The sequence below is a fragment of the Plectrocnemia conspersa genome, unplaced genomic scaffold (genome assembly GCF_051122295.1).
Source record: "Plectrocnemia conspersa isolate PC_06_02 unplaced genomic scaffold, ASM5112229v1 ptg000010l, whole genome shotgun sequence".
NCBI lineage: Eukaryota > Metazoa > Arthropoda > Insecta > Trichoptera > Polycentropodidae > Plectrocnemia > Plectrocnemia conspersa.
Window position 1 is genome coordinate 4,344,748 of NW_028277174.1, and position 21,917 is coordinate 4,366,664.

General features: G+C 28.2%; 1 protein-coding gene across 2 annotated transcripts in view; it reads right to left on the reverse strand.

Annotated features, from left to right (window-relative positions):
* LOC148230376 (inactive dipeptidyl peptidase 10) overlaps nucleotides 1–21,917 on the reverse strand; it is a 248,086-nt gene that overhangs the window by 22,965 nt on the left and 203,204 nt on the right. For both annotated transcript variants that reach the window (XM_088195085.1, XM_088195084.1), the window contains 4 exons: nucleotides 17,546–17,760; nucleotides 15,746–15,912; nucleotides 11,805–11,908; nucleotides 7,015–7,144 (listed from right to left, as the gene is read on the reverse strand). In XM_088195085.1, the coding sequence (XP_088051211.1) occupies nucleotides 7,015–7,144; nucleotides 11,805–11,908; nucleotides 15,746–15,912; nucleotides 17,546–17,760 (616 nt within the window). The remainder of the gene's footprint in view (nucleotides 1–7,014; nucleotides 7,145–11,804; nucleotides 11,909–15,745; nucleotides 15,913–17,545; nucleotides 17,761–21,917) is intronic.

A 21,917-nucleotide genomic window follows, 5' to 3' on the forward strand; every position in this document is an offset into this window, starting at 1 on the left:
ATATTTGTCTGTACTTATTATTCTGCTTATTTTTCTCTGAGAGATGGGTTGGCTTAGTTTGTATTTTGGACTTAAAAAGTACTAAAACTATAATTAGTTTTTAACTTTTATTAGATTAGGTTAGGTTAGGTTTTGCCACATATAAAAAAGTTGAGAGCGTATAAGTTTACGGACACTTTTCAGATAATTTGTGAAAATGTATTCTGATATAATTTTACTAAAATGACATATTTTAAAAAATATTTTCTGGATAGATTCGAGACTAGTTTTTTCTAGATTTTCTTTCAGGAATAACTACATGAAACTGAACGTATTATTTATTTATTCAGCTGTATTAAATCCAATTGCCAAATTACGGATAATACAAACTATAAAAAAGTTTTTGATTTTTCGTTATTTTTTTTGCTTCTTTCTTAGGATCTGAATTTTCAGATTGAATATCTGAATTTACTGCTACTAATTTATATTCGTTAAATATTTCCTCTAATCTCTAACATTTTTTGAACGTCCAAAAAGCAGTTAAGTCAACAATAATTTGCAAACAATTTTTAACACAAACGGAGCCGCGTCAAAAACTACAATCTGTCCCTTTGAATGATAATGTTTATTGTGAAAGTACTACCTAGAAAGTGGGTGCTTTTGAAGGCAATATTCCGCTCCTTTTATTTATTGTATAATATGTATAAAAAAGAGCCAAAGGAACTTATACCTGAAATGCATCAGTATATAGGTACATTTCAAAGAACTATAGTTTAGTTTAGATTAATTTTTTTTATTTTTCAAGAGTCGGGACCCTCAAGGAGAACGGGCCCTGGGATATTGCCCTTTCTCAGCATGTCTCTATATACCATAAGGCATATTTATCACATTAATAGTATCGCAAAAACTTAAAATAATCATTTTTGAGTGCATGTTAAAAAAGAAGCATAAATTTAGAAAGACATTATATTCATTATTAAAAAAAACAATCAAATAGACCTTTAAAATGAAAAATAGTTTTAATATTACATAATGCAATTGGGCAGTAGTCTGGAAAAGTTTCAATAAATCTGATCTAAATTTATTTTCAGACATTTTTAATAAGCCAACTTTATCCACCATTTTTATAATTCATCCATAAATTACGTCGAGTGTTACATAAGTGCAGATCGATGAAAACGAAAAAGTTTTCCAATCTGTTTAAGAAAACCGACCTCCGCATCGAGTTAATGAACAAGTTAAATTCGCAAAAAAGAAATCGACTCTAAAAATATACATCTTTAGAGTGGAGAAGGAGACTGAAAAAAAAACACTAAGAAGAAATTTGACACCGTCCAATTATGGACCGATTCGTTCCGCGCAACTGTCCCGGGACGGCCCGAGACAATTTGGCGTCGGTCCCGCGGGAGCCGGCGAGTTTTTCATTGACGGAAAAGGGAATGCCACGTGTCCCGGGACCAATTACGCAATTTTGCGCGCGTTATGGCGCCGTAAATTATACGAGCTGTTTGCTCTATATCGATGTGTTGTTTGTTATTATGTATGTACACAGCGTGTGTGTGCGAATTCGCGAAATTGTTAATTAAAATTTACGCTACGCCCTGCAGGGCAATTATTTAGTTTCGGGCGTGGAAATATGTAGTGTAGTAGGAACTATTAATATTTTGCTAAATACCGAAACGCGCCCTTATGTGCTCGTATTGGGAGCGACGTTAATTGGTTTCGTAACAACGTGATATCAAATAAAAACAATGCGGTTGGATAGACGTTTGAGAGCTTGTTAACAAATATAGTTTCCTTAATGTTTAGAAATACGAAATAAAAAATAGTGATTAAACCTTTGTAAATCAAAATAGGTCTCTACTAGTTTTTCTGCTTTAGAAAAATGGCAAATCAAGATTTCTAATTTATTTTAAAAAAATTATGATTTTCATGGGGCCTTTTTAATTAAAAATTTAATTCATGCGAATATTTTTAAATGTTTTATAACCGCTGCATAAGAAAAGGTGGGTCCGTTCCAGATACTAAACCACTTAAATGTCAGTGACCCATGATTCACTTCCTGATATTTTTTTAAACAAATTCATTACAAATTATTATTTCTCAAATCGTTAAGATTATTGTTCTAGCATCAATCAGTAAACCAAATAATTTATATTAATTAAAAAAATACTAACGCATGAAGAAAAATAAAAGGCAACCAAGTAATAAGGGTTAAAAATACGTGTGTTTTGCTGAAAACGTCTTATAAAAGTAGAGAGAATTTGAATGGCAGTAAATTGATTACGATTTGTATCTTTATTCTAGTTATCTAAAAACCCAATATAATAGATAAAAAGAAATAATCTTAAAATCATCTACAAATTTTTTGATTCAAGACAAAAAAAATGTATAAATCAGTTGCCCAATTGCATAGCTTGTATATTCGACCAACGAAATATTTTTACGCCTTCAATAAGTAAAATTTGCTAGATGAAAGAACATATTTTAAAGGTCGTTAATGCAAAGGATTGTATCATAATGGTTTTTATGCTGGTAGACGCATTGTCTATTGCATAAAATATACAAAAGAATAGATTTTTTGATCATTACAAGTGTTTAATGAGCGTGCTAGTGGGTGTCTAGTTAGAGCTTTGTCCGAACGAGTTGCGATTTCCTATTATAACTTTTGAAATGGCCATTTTGATGACATTGGCATTAACTGCGCAACTAAACAGATGAAATCAAATAGAATCATTAGAATACTTTAAGTTTACTAAAGAAATCGAACATTTATTTTTAGTTAAAAAAAAAAAAAATTTCCGTCAGTCTTAAAGTAAGTAATGTAAGAAAACCAACATCTTACGAATGAATGAAAAAAGAATTCAAAATATTTGAATCGGCAGGATAAAAGAACAAAAAAACAGTGCTTATTATTAAACTAACATTGACACAAAACAAAAATAAATTTTAATGGCCAAAAAGTTTCTACAAATTAACGAACAGGGATGGTAGATTTGACTTTTTAAAAAGTTATTAAAAAATACTATGTCTTTTTATTTTATTAACTATGAATAATTTACATGTTCAGATATTAGCAATAATTTACGACAAAAATAAAAACAGTGAATATATTATACATATACAACGATATCTACAATATTATACTGTATTATTATAACCACATAATTTATATTTTAATGTATCGAAATTTCCTGAAAATTCTCAGAAAAATGAAAATGAGAATACTCATTTTTATTAGGAAATAAAAATATCAATAAGCCAGAATGCCTAGTCTTTTTTATTGACAGTTCAATTTATTTATTTACATTAAATAAATTTCATAAAGGCTATTAAATGAAAACCATTAACTTTAGTGGAAGTGTTTCTCATAAATATTTTGTAAACGACCTTAGTTTATATATACAGTAAGCAACTTTTGAAGATTTGAAGTATTTCCAGAAACCATTTAAAAACGGTTTTAATATTTATAAAAAAAAACAATAAAAATATTTCTATATTCCCTTCTCAAAGTTTTTCTAGCTTTTAAATTCAATAATAAATAGTTACTGAACGATTAATTTAATTTGCTCTTATTATAGATACAGACCTTTTCAATGACTACCTTACTTGGTTTTTATTATTTAAAAAATGTGCTTCCAATCATTGTTTTCAATATTAAAAGCTTATTTTTCATTGACTTATTTAAAATTATTTCTACGTATTTCTTTAGAAACATAGCAATTAAATTTTAATTACTCATTGTTTCATTAATAGTTACTCGGATATATTTATAATCAAAATCTGTTTTCATAGAAGATTTTTTAAATTTAATATTTTATGGATTCTCTAAATCTATCAAAAATGTTGAGGTACTATTCTCAGAAAAGGATTTTCTGATGCAAATGCTATACTGATTTATGGTGATATTTAAAAGGTTCGGTTGAAGTGAATATAACGGCTGATTTTAATCGTTCAACTCTGAATAAAAATATAAAATAAGAGTTTTAGGATCTTAACTAATATAACATAACTATGGCGTTTTATTTAACATGTACAATATTTATTTTAAAAGTCGTGGATTTATACTTTATATAAGTGCAACATTACGGCGTTTCATGTTTGAAACGCATAAAAACATCAGATTCTAATACTAATGGTGAAGCCAGGCTTTTTACGATTTGACTTATATTAAAAGAAAAAGTTTTACTTGAAAAATACAAAATCGAACAAATTTATTCGATAAAGTAATTAAGAAATCTTTCAAAAAACCGATAAAATTCACGTAATTAGTTTCAATGTATTGAATTGTACTATCATCAGTTAATTTAATCATACTATTTATTTATAGTATGTTATTGGGTATTTATATCTGTTATTGCTTTTTTAATAAAAAATGCTTGTTTCAATATTTTTTCACAAATATTTTATACTTGACAATTTTTTGCAAAATGGCGACAAGTATAAAAATTCAATTACTCATAACTCAGTAGGTTTAAATTTTAACAAAAAGTTTGCTATACATGAAACGTTTAGAAGCCTAAACTACATCCAAATAAAATATAAAAAAAATATTTTTTTGCTTCAAAACAAGCGATGTATCAGTTCGATCGGACCCCCATACAAGCCATTTTGAGACTTTCAGAAGTGTTAACGCTCTTAACTGTTTGGTTTTAAAGATTGAAAATTAAATTTTTAGTATCACATAGAACTACCCCCTATAAGTTTCTTATGAAAAAAATATATAAATTTTTTTTTTAAAATGGCGGCCAATGTAAAAATTTAAAGTGTCATAACTTTGCAAAATGAAATCCTACTTAAAAATGTAGTATGCAAAAAGTGTTTAGAAACTAAGTTTGCATTTAAAAACAATTTTTAATTTTTTTTTTTTTAATTAAAACCGAGTCTAACGGTATATTGACCGGGACCCCGAACGAGATTTTACGCGACTCGGCATATAGTTAACGCTCGTATTTGGTTCCTATTAAAGATATAGACTTGAATTTTTTATACGTAATAGAGCTTTCAAATATACTTACGATACTGTTAAAAAAAATTAAAAATTCAAAATTTTTTTTTTTTTTAAAACACGTTTAGTGTTATGAGTCGATCGAACCACCATACATACGCTTATAAGACTTGCAATATAGTTAAGGTCAGTGTGAGCTTATTTATACATATTTAAAGTTGAATTTTTGTGACAGTATAGAATTCTTAAGCACCCTGTGTATGTTTGTTAGCAAAATCTAATGTGTCAATTTTTTGCAAAATGGCGACAAGTATAAAAATTTAAGCACTCGTAACTTAGTAGGTTTAAATTTTAACAAAAAGATCGCTATACATGAAACGTTTAAAAGCCTAAACTTCATCCAAATAAAATATAAAAAAAAATATTTTTGCTTCAAAACAAGCGATGTATCAGTTCGATCGGACCCCCATACAAGCCATTTTGAGACTTTCAGAAGAGTTAACGCTCTTAACTGCTTGGTTTTAAAGATTAAAAATAAAATTTTTAGTATCGCATAAAACTACCGTGCACCCTCTATACGTTTCGTATGAAAAAAATATATAATTTTTTTTTTAAAATGGCGGCCAATGTAAAAATTTAAAGTGTCATAACTTTGCAAAATAAAATCCTACTGAAAAATATCGTATGCGAAATTGTTAATACTTATTTGTATGTATTCATTATGTTTGACTAACTTACCCCATTGTAACGGATTGGACTAATGTCTATCAGGTTACAAAGAAAGATTTAAAATAAACATATGTATGGTTGAAATAGAGAAATGGTAAATATAAAAAAATAACGTAAATGTGCAATTCATCATATATAATTTTTTTTTTTATATAATATATATTTTTCTGTACCTAACTAAACCCAACCCTGTTTTAAAATTCTTAGCACGCCACTGATTTAAGTTGCTTGTTTTTAAGTTCCTGCATATATATATACAGAATGAATAATTGAATAACAATTGGAATAGAGTGCAAATTTATGAACGGTAGAACTATGTAAAATATTTCAATTTATAAATTGCATATTTTAATACGTCATGAAATTAATTCAAAATTTCGTTATCAACAAAGCGCACAGCACTTTCCATTCTCATTATAATTTAACAATGATGAAATTGCAAAAGTTCCTCTTGACCTTTAAGTGCTAAAAAGAGAGAGCGAGAAAGATAAAACGAAGCATTTTCTCGAAAATTTACCCCTTTTGAAGTTACTTGAAGCAGAGAAGCCTTATTTTTTTCTTATTTCATCAACTTTTCCTCGTCGTTTATTCTTAGCTCATCCTGGGCTATTTAGTCGAGGCTCGTGAATAATCTGGCAAACTTCGCACTTGGAAAGTGGAGGCAAAACTAACGACGTTTAACCGAAAACAATTTCACGCAAACACGATACAGTGCAAATATGTACTATCTATAATATATAATACAGTATGACGTATGCGATTTTTTTTCACGGTCGTATTCGATTTCACGCAAATGTTTGCACTGCGAAAATTTCGCACAAAACACAATACGTCGGGGAGCTTAGTGTAAATACGTGAATTTGGCATTTATATGTATGTATTTTGCATATCAAACTCGGCGGTCGCGAATGTGGAAAGCGAACCATCTCATTGCATATGTTTAGCTGTGAGTAATGTGTGTTGTATTATGTTACGTTATCATTCAATAAATATTTAGTACAGCCTGTCTAAATTATTTATGCAACATATAGTTACTAAATATACAAGGCTTCCGATGATTGATGTTCTTAAAAGTATTACAAATTACTTTATATATATTTAATAAACAATCTGTTACAAAGACTCAAAGGACAATTTTGCAATTTGCATTCCCGACCGCAACACGTGACATTGCGGCGGCGTTTCGTCACAGCAGGCTTTCCTGACTGCAATTTCCGGCTCGTTTACAACCCCGTTAATCTTGACGTGACGTTCGCAACGTGAACGCGTAAAAGTTTTTTCCCGCAGCGATAAAGCGACGGTATTCAAGAATATCATTAAAGTAATTCGTAGAATATATAAATCTTTTTTTGACTCACCTCCACGCATGTCCAGTTGGGCGCCAAGCATGTGCTTACTATGCTGAGATTCTGCGCTCGATTCATCCAAACTGCCGCTACGTGATGGTTGCTCGTTCCGACCCAACTCGCAGATGTTAGGTAGAAATCCCTGAAAAGTTCCAGTTTCATGTATGTTCATAGATATTCATAACATTGCTATATTAGTAGGGCGATAGTCGTGAGTTATGCTCTTGATTTAGTTGCTTTGGTGCGTTGTCCTTAGATAAATAGGGATACAAATATTCATATATAAAATTACACCAGGGTAATAAATTTTAATATTGAAATATCTATTTTACATTTTAATCCATTTAACTTCATGTATTATTTTTGTAATGTAATAAAGTGATACGCGCATAAATAAAAATAAAAACTCTTGCAATATACGCTGGCAATTTTAGTAGCTACAGTGCTGTCTAAACTGCAGCCAGTGGTACTCACTGATTATTTTTAATTTGAAAATTCGAAAAAATAAAATACTTGCATTGATGCGAATACGTCTTTCCGGCAGAAGGTGATATACTTTGCCTTTCGCTCGCTCGAGTGTTAATTAACGAGAGCGAGTGAGAGATAAGGGCGTGCGAAACGCACGTCCACACGCCTTTATATTTCACTATGAACGTAAAAAGAGTGATAGGGAAAGTATCTGCCTGCTTCTTAGTAACTTTATATACAATTATATATAAAAGTACCGAGGGAAGCTCGTTTTCCAATTTAAAAAATATTAACATCTAGCAGAATTTGCCACCAACAGGATGCAATTACAATGGAATTTTCAAAACCGATATTACCGAGAAAAAAATAAGTCAATACTGATATTGCCATTATTAATATTATTTTAATTAATTGACAGAAAAAATAATCTCATGATTTACGATGTTTATTGATCAAAAAACGAAAGCATTCGAATACCCCAGCAACTATTGTTTCAATATATATTTTAATTACAAATGATTTTATTTAAAACACTTTCCTTAATTATAAAAAAAAATATTTTTGAAAATATATTATTTTACTTTGGAATAATAAATCAAGGACGTCATCTTCGATCGACTGCTTTAGGATGCCTCCAAAATTTTTATAAAAGAGACTAGAACACCATTCGCTAATTTATTCCAATATTACTCATTATTTTTTGTCAGTTACGATTATCAGAAAGGACCTTATGCTAAAGGAGTGCATAGAAAATTGTAAATCTGCTTATTCAAAATGACACATATTTTTTTAAAACATAATGTGATATTTATGCGATTAAGGTAATTTTTAATTAAATTAATTTTCGAAAGATTTATCTCTCGCATAATTATTTATTTTATGTTAAAAGTAATATTAATTAAATTTGAGTTGTATATAAATGTAAATATTATAGAATAAAAAAATACGTAAATACTGCATAATCCTTTTAGTCCTAAATAATTTGGCCCAACATATACAAAATATATTTTTTTAATCATTGATTTGCATTTTTAAATAAATTATGGTATGTGTTTTAATAATTTTGATTAGTAATAATTTTTGCTTGTTATAACAATAAAAAAAGATTGTATGATTCATATTTGTTGACATTAATAAATTAAAGGTAAATCAAGCTTGATATAAAAAAAACATCCGGCAACACATTTTAATTATATCGTCTAGTACAATATATTTTTAGTTAATAACATTGAAAAAGGTTTTTGATTAATCTGTTTGTTCAAAATACGACATATTAAAAAAAACAGATTTATATGATTTTGTATTGCTGTGTGATTTATTTATTGCATATTTAATATTTATTGTAAAATATATCAATAATATTAATTTTCAAAGAATTTATCTTTCGTATATTTATTTTTACTCATGTTAAAAGTAACTTGAGCTAAAAATGTTAATGAGAATATTATAGAATAAAAAATACGTAATATTGCATAACCCTTTTAGTTAGTTCCAAACAATTTGACTTAACTTGTGCGAATTTTTTACTTAAAAAAATAAATTAATTGCATTTTTTAAATAAATTGTGTTATACTACATATGTGTTCTAAAAACATCAATAGCACACTTTAATTATTAGTTATATTAATAATATTGTCTATTACAACCTATTTTATGTTAGTTAGGAAAAATAACATTGCATTATTTTACAATAAAAAAGTTTTCTTAAAAAAAATAATTAAAGTATTGAGACTGACTACTTGCTTATATTTAGTGAAGCATATTCCGTAGAATATTTTGATAAAAAATATCTCTGAATATGCATGATAATAAAAATGTATAAATAGTAAAAGAATTTCGTGTATGCAACACCTGTACTTGCTTTCACTTCGTCAGCCATCCCTATCATAAAAAAGAGGCCGGCAGATTTTTATGAGATAAATCAAATTTCTTTTATGTTAACACGTCGCGCATATCATACAAAAATATCAAACATGTTAAATTAAATTTTTTAAATTTGCACCAAAAAAACGGCTAGTGTATTTTTTGGTTAATATCATACCCGATAAAATACTTAGGATAATTCCTTACAATAACATTAAAAAAAATCGGTTTCACCGGTATTTTACATTGTAATACCTGTAATACCAAAGGGAAATTTTTGCCTTAATTATTACCGGTAAAAAGTACAATGCACGTGGTATTCTTAGAACAATTCGAAATGAAGATTTTCTAGAAAAATTCTTTTTCTTTATTTGAATGTATCAATTTGTCTTCCGCCTTCGGAAAAATAAGTTCTGTGCTTTACGGTGTTCGATGTATAAATTATGAACACTGATTTCAGACTACAATTTTATATGTTATTATTTAATTCACCTTATTTACAATACGTTTAATATCATTTATATTATTAAACTATTTTCTATATGATTATTTTATCCCATAATTTGGAAGCATTTCAAAAAACTAGGAAAGAAGTCAGCTCAATGTATCAACTGTCCAAAGCAGATTTTGAATAAGGGATCAAATACAAGTGGTTATTGAAACAATTAAGATATATAAAATTTACATCAGCAAGAAAACCGAAGAATCAACTAAAATCTCAGAAACAGAATCCCCGAATAATGCAAAAAAATGAAATTAAGTCAGTCATTACTATCAAATTTCGTAAAAACAATTACTCAAAAAAATTATCGCTCGGCTAGTTGCTGAAGATGGTTTGTCAATTAAAACGATAACAAATAGTGGGCAATCTAGAATTCATGGGGCAAAAGGGATCTACAATGATACCATGAAATTGATTTTTAATTTTTTTGATGACAAATAATGGGTGAGTTTGCGAAATAAAAGATACTTTAATATCTTGTTTTACAGTGAAATAAATATTATAATCATTAAGATGTGATTTTGTTGAAATTTAACGAATTGTTGAGAACCATTTATAAGAATTTGGAATTGTGTTTAAAAATACGTAAATAGTAAATTTAATATCGAACTTAATTGATGTTTAGATATTAAGACAAAGTGGAATTCCGTAGCTCCAATCGTCGAAAGATTTTTAAATTACGGAATTCCATTAAGAAATATTTGATTTATCTTGCTACTGTTCATATTTGGAATGAAAAAAAAATCTGTGGTACTCTCTCCCATAAAAATAGCAGTAAAAATGAAGAGCACTTCTCGTGTTCCCAGGTCCTTTCTATATCTAAGTTGTTCGATTCTAATTGCTCTTTCGCAACGTGTGTGTATTTTTTTTGTATGATTTTTAGAATTTTCTTTACGTTGTCCTTAAAAGATCTAATCACGCAATTTTTTTTTTGGATTTTAATAAATATTGGAGAATACATTTAAATTTTTTTATACGCTTTAATTACTGCGTAATGTATATATTGTATTTCCAGTATTGTGCAAAAGTAAGGGGCCACTTGATTGACTGTCAATGGGTATTTAAGATAGTAGAGAAAATTATAAAAATATTTTCCATCCCTTTTCAGAAGCACAAAAACCGTGTTACTAGTTCACTAAAGCCTAGGGTGAGGTTTTAATTACGCACATTGCATTACATTAATTTAGAGAAAAAACTGAAAAATAAATATATATTTTTTATAATCATTAAGTATTACGCACCCCATCTTGTCCTACTCTTCCCTGAATATATTTTATTTATATGCTAATATACATAATATTTCATTTGATAAATAGCAATCGAGATTGGCAATGACGCACGACTTTTTTTGTACAAAATTTACAAGTGAAACGCATGACGTACGAGTTGATATATTTCACGTGACGATAAAAAGTAATATATTAGCTATATATTCGTATATATTTGTCTCGAAAAGAAAAAGCGCTGCGCTCTCGGCGCGATGACGTCAGGCCAATTTACGTGTTTCGAGCTTGGATTTTCGAGAGATGGGACAAAATGTAAATTGGGGGATGCTGTGCACACACATATACACTATGACAATTTTCATTTTGCTCAGCGCGAGTCATTTTCTTTCGCGTTAAGTACATATTAAATTGGCGCGGAGAGTTTAGGAGTATTAGCCATGGTTTACACGGCAACTCTGAAAATTTAAATTAAAAAAACAGTGACATATCTGAATTTCTTGTATACTGTACTAAGTCACAACTGCTGATATAATATATACTTTGTGGCACTCGCACAAAAAAATATTATGAAAATGTCGTAAAATTAAATAATACATTCCTATCAAGATATTTTAAGAATTGTTAATAAATATGACTATAGATCATGATCCTAATTAACCAGGAAGTTATAATTTTAGGGTCCGGAAAGCGACTGTTGTGTGAATCATGGATTATGAGTATAAAAGCAGGGGTAAAAAACTTACTGTCCGTCCAGTGCGGGCGGGGGTCGCACCTCCCACCTCTTCGGCTGGCTCGAGTTTTTCACTTCCACTATCCAAAGTTTCACGGTTGGGTTTGGTGACCCTGGCTAAAAATAGAATAAGAAACACGTTAGTAAATACGCAAACAACAATAACAGCGAAGGAGATGAAATCTCGCTATAATATCGTGGCGAATGCGAGATTGCGATTTTTGTATGGATAAATGTTTTTATTTTTATTTGAGTTATACATAATTTAATAGGGTGAACCAATGCTAAATTTATTTATAATAATAATACATAAACATATATAATATTTGATCCATAATTCCATACGATTTTTTGTGTGCAAGAGATATTCATAGAAAAGTTTTAATGTCAAGTAGTTGCAATCAAAAACGTGAATGTAATATGTATGACAAAAAATATTAGTTAATATTCACAAATATATTGCGTTTAAAAAAATATTCTAATTCACCTTTTAACATTTTATGCAAATATAAATATCTTAATTTGTCCCATAACTCATTTTAGGCAGAGGCGTTGAAAAAAACGTAGTCTTTATACTCTCTTTTGTCCTTCAAATGCGCCCTAATAACTAAGGGTTTTTGCGTTAATTAGAAAAAAAGCCCACGCAAGCTACATTGTCATGAGCTCACGGCGATATAATTAAAGGAAAACCCTAAGAAATATTTTCCTTTATTTTTTCCCTTTTGAAATTATACCCGACGAGTAATAACACGGTCGTTATCATGATAAATGGCGGATGTGGAATATATATAATATACTTTTTATGCGTTAAAAATAATACAAAAAAATAAATGTTTTATTTACACACACACGTCGGTGCCTTTGAACATGCTTAATGCTTCAGAGGGTCTTTGTAAATATTTCCATTTTCCATCGAGTCCTATCAAAGTGCATTAGCCAGCAAAATGCAATAGCCACAGACATTAATTAAGCGAACGGATCGTTTGATACAGACGGAATACATTCGCAATATTATATAATTTACGTGTGTAAGTATTAATATAATTATAATTTGCAAATACGACATATATTACATTATATAAATTGACGTCCCTATAATTGCGATCACAATAACCGAAAATTATTTAAATAGACGTTACTTTGTAAAATTGCTCCAAAATATTTGTAATGTTTATGCAATTAAATTTTCATTTTAAATTATTCTAATGATGCATTTTAAATAATTCTAATTATAAAATATAATTGTTGTAAAAATTAAACTATTTTTTTGTATTAATTCATAATAGTCACACTAATATTTTAATTGCGGTAATAAAAAATATCTAGCTAGAAACGCTCTAACTACATATAAAAGAAACATACTATAAATAGTAAAATAATTAGTGATAATATCAAAAATCAATTCATAACATATATCAATATTAGTATTGAAAATAAAATTACGAAAAGTATTTCTCTAAATGTCAATCAAAAAAAATATGTACTAATTTATTAATTATTACAATTTGGCATATCAAATACAATTTAAACATAATGAAAAAACGGTATCCTAAATATTATTTAAGATTGAAATTAATGACGTAAATTATATTATAAATAAAAAAAATATTGGTATTACAGCGCAAATATTCAGAATATTAATAAATAATATTACTTCTATTTTATATAGCTTATTTAAAAAAATATGTAATAATAGAAATAGTGTCTGATCAAAAAATTGCTCAATAACGCCGATCAAAAAAGTTGATAATAAGATGAGAAAATTATTATATATATTATATATTTTTTTTAATCAATATTATTAATTTTTTCGTGAATTATTTAACCCTTTAATACTTATTTAATTATTATACAAAGCTTTTAGCTTACGATTTGATACATAAGATACAACAAAACTTGGAAAGGAATTATCTATATAAAAGAAGCTATTGACACATTACAATATACTATAAAAAATATATATATATATTAAAATATATGTTTAATCGCTGCTCTTCACTTAATACTTAAATAATTATAAGTTTATATATAGTAGACCTACGAAGATTTGAAAGTCAGAACGACTTACTTAAAATAAACGAAAAGTTAACCAACTTAACAAATAAATACTTAAATAAAGATAGCTCTGATCATCCATTTCACTGTTACTTTTTTTAAATTAAAATATAAATCATTTATAACCACTTTTAAACAATAATTTAAATCTCTATAACCATATAGATTATGCTAAAAAATCAACAATGATAAAAATTGTGTATATATTTCAAAGTGTATTTTCATTTATATACATATTTTATACATTTATTATGCATATATTCATAATCAATAAACACATATAAATCTTAACTTTTGAGATTATTCTCTTAATCAAGATAAAAACTACTTTAATTTATTCAAAATAGTGTGAAAAATAATTTAATTTGCTTTTTAGTAATTACATTACAGCTAAACTAAATATAAAATAAATAATAAAATCGGGAAAATATTAATAATATTTTAATTCAATAATGATTATTAAATCCCTCAAGCATATTTATTGACTTTAAAACTTTAATTGTGTGGGGGTCGATTTAGTTGGATACACTGAAGCTAGGCGTTACACTGGCAGCACATAAAGGTGAAGCAGCGACGAAAAAAAAGCAAAACAATGCTATTAATTGTAGACGTGATAAATTTTCTGCTAATTTTTAATAAATTTCATTACAAAGATACAATTTTTCCTAGCAAAAAAGGTAAGCAATTACATTTCACATAATTATAGTGTCTTGAGTGAGCTATAATTTATAAATATAAATATATTTTAAAACAGCTTCACAATTATTGCTATTTCAATATCAAATATTATTGCCTATAAAAATTACTCTCTATGTATTATTTGTAATTTTATAACAAAATAAATGTATTAAAAAATATTATATATGTAATTGATTGAAAATTGTATATAACTGTTACGCTATTTTTTTTGCATCCATACATTGCGCTTATGTATTTTAAATTGTTCTAAGCATTGTCTTGATTGTTCCTAATGATGAAACACCCGCTAAATAGCGGTTGGTGTTGTCTTAAATTGTTATTTTTGTCACTGTTATTTTTTTTAGAAATTTTCAAAGTATCTGAAATATTTTTTCAGTTTTATTTAGACAAACTGCAATTTCAGTTTTCACGGGCGGTAAAATCGCCAGTGAAATAAATTACGTAAATACATATATTTTTACCAAATTTTTTCGCACAAAATCTTATTAATATTTCAATAAAAATTACTTTAAATACTACATAAAAACTGCCTAAATATTTAAGTATCGAATACTAGAAAAATAAAAAAAAGTTTTCGTAATGAAAATATTTTTTTATGGATCAAAGCAGTATTGGCAGAGTTTTATTTTGTATTATTTTATGATATATAAATTCAGATGCATTTCTAATCATTAACATATATAAATCAAAAACTTAGTTAATACATATATATGAAATACATCAAATCATTTATATTGTCAATACTCAGACATTTTATTATTTAATACCATTAACGTTGCAGTAATATTAGAAACTACATATTCATTTACTATAAGTTCACTCCCTATAATTTAGCCTACCATACAATTCTTAATATAACCGTAGTTCATTAATCACACAAGAATTGTACAAATGAGCTCGAGGAAAACTTGACAGTACAATATAAAGTTGCTCTAACATTTCACATCCATGATACACAATACTCGCTCATCGCAAAATACTCACACATTTTTTTACAACATGTACGATGAAAATCTATTCAAACCGAGAATTTCACAGTTAAAATATACTTTTAACAGTTTGTTTTTCACGGCACGTCCGCCGCGTAACCGACCGATGAAAATGTCGAATGATTAATTAAAAAAACTTGTTGCGCTTTTTAGTCCGTCCCTCGTTTTAGCTCTAGTGCTTCTATATACATGTATACAAATATATACTAACCGTTGGATATCTGACGCTTCTCGTAGCTGGAAAAGTACCGGTGGTGGCTGCCGTTGAAAACCATGGAAAAGTTAGTGCTCCCACGGCTGAATCGTCAAAAGCTGCGTAAAGCACATAAGAGCCGTCTGGAGAACCCCATAAAGCTTCGGTGGAATGAAGGACGTCCTCTGGTAAGGAAAAGTAATGATTAAAAAGCCATACATACAACATAAATGTTGGAATAAAATCATCGCTCATAATGAATTAGGACTATTAATATTTTTAATTTATTACTAATAAAATCATAAGCCATTTATTTTAATATTCGTTTAGAATGTTGAAATGTTTCTATCATTTTCTAAACTAATTATATTTAATTATATACATTATGTTTGAATGGTGGCTAATTGTTTTCGTTATAAAATTTATATTAAGTATGTAAACTATGCCAAATATATAATTATCGCTAATAAAAGTCATTTAATGTGATTCGACCTCGTTAAAGCGAATATATAATATTTTATTACGATATTCATGTTCTGATTTTATTACACTAAATATTGGAAATATTCCAAGAGCATGTCAATGAACATTGAATTCAGATTAGCTCATAATTAACTATTAGTTTCATATAATAAATGACTTTGAATGAGCTATGTTTTATATAAACGATATTTTAAAACAGTTTTACAATAATTGTAATTCTAAAATGTTTGAAGACTATATAAATATATATTGTATTTAATAATAATAAATATTTATAATTTTATAATAAAACATATCTTATGACAAAATAAATCTATTTAAAAATAATAATCTAATAACTTGAATCTATAATTTTTTTAATTATAACTATTTTTCTATTTATGTTTTTTTATTAAATCTATGTATATGTTTTTTTATTACTGTAATGGATTTTATAATTGTATAATAATGTTTTTATTCTATGTAACTATTTTATGCCTATTTTTTAGAATTATACTATATATAATATTTTAAATATATTCGATTAAACAAATATAATATAACATTGATTTAACATATACATAATGAAAAAATTGTACTTGCTGTTGATTCAACTGAAAAAGATAATAAATTTATTCTTAGTTTAAGTTTTCGTTTAAATTAAAAAATATTTTTACCATAAAAATACCATAATTACAAATATTACATAATCACAAAAGATATTTTTTGAATAGTTTATGGCTACGAGAATAATATTGTTAATTTTTAAATGAGATATAAACATATTATATATAAATTTCAGTACATTGATGTAATTATTAGATTGAAATTTTCAATTATAAATAGTTTTTTTTTATTTTTTATGCTATAATCCATACTAAGTTCTTGCATATATACGATCTGACGCTTAATAAACGTTAATGCGTACCGCATATCGTCGTCGCAATCATCGCTGTTCGATTATAGAGTATTTAATTTTACATCGTCGTCGTCGCTATTCGATGCCGAATAATATAAATATTATATTAAATCATTGAATATCGAATAGCTATTTTTTTATTTTTTTACATATAACTATAGTAAACATCCTTATTATATCCCATAAATAAAACCTTAAATATATTAAATAAACGATGGAAATTGTATTTATGATATAAATAATTTTAATATTATGATTTAAGACTTTATTAAAACTTTGACGATTATTTAGTAAAAGATGTAACCATTGACTCTTTAATTAATTTCACACCCTTACAATTCTATATTAGAGCATTTACACTATAGCACAATAGTAGTTGCGCTGTAATTAGACCGTGTTTGCTCGACCTGGATTGAAATCGGTATACCGCAAATTACCTTGGTAGAGCCAATCCGGCACCCCATTATAAAGCACCCCCGGCCTTCCGGTATCAGTTAATCTCCACTCTTGATCGATCACCGGCGACGGTCTTAGGTATATGTCGTTGTCGGCTACGAGGACCATAGCACCGCTGCTCCCTAGCCAAGCAGCGTGTTGTAGTCTCGCTCTCTGCACCCTGCCTGATCCTTTCAACCGAACTGGTGTGTGGTGGCTGAAAATTAAATAAAAATATATATAAATACTTGCATTGATCTGCGAGCGAGCTACCTAGCTCCAGCGCAGTGATCGAGAAGAGGGCTCGCGTACGTATTTTTTATTCTCATACATTATTTATTTTTATGAAACCTTTAAAACATATTTGTTTCAAAATAATATTAATTATAAATACCATAGATTTAATAGTAATCTTTCAATATCATGATTAATTTAGTTTTTTAATTTTATTATTGTTAATAATAAAAACACAAATCACATCAATCATTTTAATTGCATTTATGTGGACATTAATTTTGATGGCTAATTTATTTTACTGAAACGTTAAAAAGCTATTTTTTTATTTAAATAAAACGAGCATGTAAATTAAAAGGTACAGTTATCGCTCTTATGTTGTATTGTGGGTGTTCATTACATCTATATTACAAGATATAATCGTATTGAACTTGAATGGATCTTCAGAACCATTAAGTATAAATTATGTAGCATATATAAAATGTCTGTTTAGAATTTATAAATTTTAAATTGAATTATGTGTTATTAAACAAGCTCATAAAAGTAGAATAAATAAAATTTGGTTTTACATTCATATTAAATTAATTAAATATTTTTTTTAAATAGAAATAGTATGTTTATATGTGTGATGGTTTATAGTTTGCTGGCACGCTAAACAGACAAAAAGCAAACAGCTGCGCGAAAAAAATATATATTAACACAATTGCCAACCAAAAAGTGACAATTGAACAAAAAGAGTGACTTAACTTACAATGATCACGTAGTTATCCTTTTAAAAATACAAAATATAATAATAAAAATTTGACAATTTGATTAATGTTTTACTAAGTTAGTAATTATACATATAGTTTTTTTGTTGTATCAAATAATTTTTAAGAAACTCCAAGGATTTTAATAATATCACATAAAATAAGTAAATTTTTTTGTTACAAACTTAAAATTTGAAATCTGTGCTTTAGTCAACTCCAAAATCCTTTATTATTATTTTTAAATATATAAAAAGGGAATATTCTGCTGGTTTATAATTGATTGAAAAGTTAAATTAATTATTGACAATTACAACAACTTTAAAATCAGAACTTTCTAAACCGTAATACACTATACCCTATAAGGAAGGCCTCGCTTTGTGAAGGTAGTTTGAAAGGCTGTAGTCTCTATGAATTGCGCCATTGGATATCTTCTGCATATGATGCCATAATTGTAGACCGAATTTTTAAAGAAAGATGAGTGAACTACTTTGGCATCCATGCGTGAACCATCGTCACTACCAGTACCTTACGAGTCCAACCCAATGGGCGGGCACCCAGCTTTTGACGCCCGGGTGAGCGGGATCAACTCCCGTAGTACTACATATTTATCATAGTTTCATTAGTATTTATCTCGAGCGTGCAAGGAGACGCTTTCTCGTTGATTGCCTGTATTGCAAGCAATGCGTGCATTAGAATTTCGTTTCGCTCTCTTACACACTGTTATTAGTAAATTCCAGCGTGTGATCGACTAACGCTGTTTTTAAGGAAAGAAAAAAACAGTCTTGAATCAATCCAGAAAATATTTTTAAAATATATCATTTCAGTAAAATCATTTCGGAACACATTTTCACCAGCAGATATATATTTTTACAAGTGAAAATATAAATTATCTGGCAAATGCTAGTAAAATTATAAGATTTCAACTTTTCTATATGTAGTAATATATATATTCACATACTAATCATTATATATTTACATCCGATGTATAAATATAACAGTGAATGCGTATTTTTTTTTAAAATGATATTTTCACTGGTAAAGTGCAATTACATTTTCACCATTAAATATATTTTTCAACTAGCGAAAATGTAATTTAACTGATTTTCTACTCTAAAATGTCTATGAAACTCAATTTGACAGTTGCAAAACGTCCATTTTCTGTTCAAATGCAAACCTAACCTAATGAAAGTTCTAAGACTAAATGTAGTTTTAGAACTTTTATTAAGTCAAGTCTAAAATACAAACTAAGCTAACTTATCTTAGGGGAAAAATAAGCGAAAAAATAAGTACAGACAGATATCGCATTTCACATATTGCTCCATAGTTGGTCTGCATTTCGATATTACACTTTGTTTTAAAAACATGATAGCCATCCTTACCGATATTACTATGAACTTTTAATATAAGAGGGCTGATCAAAGTATATTCAAACCAAATTTTGGTCAATGGGAGAGCGCAAAAAGCAATTATCACTTCTCAGAAGGCAAAAATTCACGTCAAAAGCAATAAAATCGTGCCGGCGCCGTCGCAGTGGGAACGCTCGGTAACGAGCGTTCCCACTGCGACGGCGACGGCACGATTTTATTGCTTTTGACGTGGATTTTTGACTTCTGAGAAGGGATAATTGTTTTTTGCGTTCTCCTATTGGGCAAAATTTGGTTTAGATGTGCTTTATTCGATTCTAACTCGTATTATTATTATAATAAATCTAAACACATTACGGTCCGTTCACGCGTTTTCGCGTGATAACGAATTTTTGTGGTCAGTCCGCTTACGAATTTTCTAGGGCTTAAAATAATGTAACTCAAGTTTATTAAAATATCGTGACTAAAAATTCATTATATGGCAACACTGAGCAGCAAAGAAAACATGACTAATTATCAGGTAAATATTATGAGTTAATATTTTTAATATTTTTTAGTGCTTGATTAAAATATTTTGCATTTAATATGATTTCAAAAATTATTTCGCAATGGTAGCTAATTTTTATATTTATTTGTAGCATAAAAATCTTGTAGCTTCTATTATTTATTATTCAAGAAATTATATTACGATGTTAAAAAACATAAAATGCGATTTTTGTCATGAGGTCCGGAATCTTTGTTTTCCCAGGGCAGTGCGACACATCATCTGCTTAGGTCAAATGTTGCAAACAGAGTATGTAAATAAATAAAGTTAAAATGATATTGGCCCGTAAAATTATATTTATACTAGTGAAAATATACCTTCACTTAAAAAATACACATTCACTGTAACATAGTTATTTATAGTTTTACAAAAAAATAATTACATTATATTCTAAATTCAATAAAAATATTTAAATACGTCATGAAATTTATTCTTAATTTCGTTATCAACAAAGCGCACAGTACTGTATAAGCCCAAACAAATTTATCAAACTAAATATAATTTTAAACTTTCATTAGGTCAAGTTTAAACATAAACAGCAAATGGACATTTCGAAACTGGCAAATTAAGTTTCATATTCAGTTTGGAGCAGCATATAATTTCACTAGCGTCTATCGATTAAATTATATCTTAGCTAGTAGAATAGAAATATATGTATGATGATACTTGATTACGAATCCATTGAAACAATAAAATTTAATTGCTATTTGTGAGAATATAACTTTCCAAAAAATATATAAAAATTAGTCTTAAAAGTGAGTGCTTGTATATTATTATTTATATATCACATAAGAATATATAGCACATCGCTTGTAAATATAACATACGGAGCGGATACCATAGCAATAGGTTTTGACCATAAAATCAATCTTCTCATTAACAATAATATATTGCGATCGATTAATCAGTACAAACGTACTATTATATATTTATTCACACAGTGACTCTGAAAGCACGACGTAAATTAGAGATATTTTATACCCTCTAATCGTCCATTGCCTCTTGCTTCGTTAGGCTCGAACATTTTTTTTCATGTACATTTTATTAGAAGACACCTCTATCGTTTTGTGATTAATCAATTACGCCATTCGTTCCGAGCGTGAAACTGATTAACGATCCCCAACCGGTCGCAATTTATTTTTCCGATGGCGTGTCTCTCCGAGATACGGAATACGCAGCGAATTACAATCGTGACGTTTTCCCTCTGTTTGACCCTAATCTGACCCTGGTGAGGGGCGCTAAGTTTAGGACGCCGCGACAAGATTTATCGTTTCGGATTTTTATCGCACTTTTAAAACTCGCCCTTTCGCACGGTTCGCCCTCGGAAAAGTCGAAAATAGATTAGCGCCGTACGCGAGTTATTTGTCGCGTTTTGTTTTATGGGAAAACTTTGGACTTGAGCACTGTTCGGAGCCTTCGAACGCATGAGATACTCCTTAATGTAGCCACTCAGGTACATACGGAGTGTTTAGAAAGTCTACAT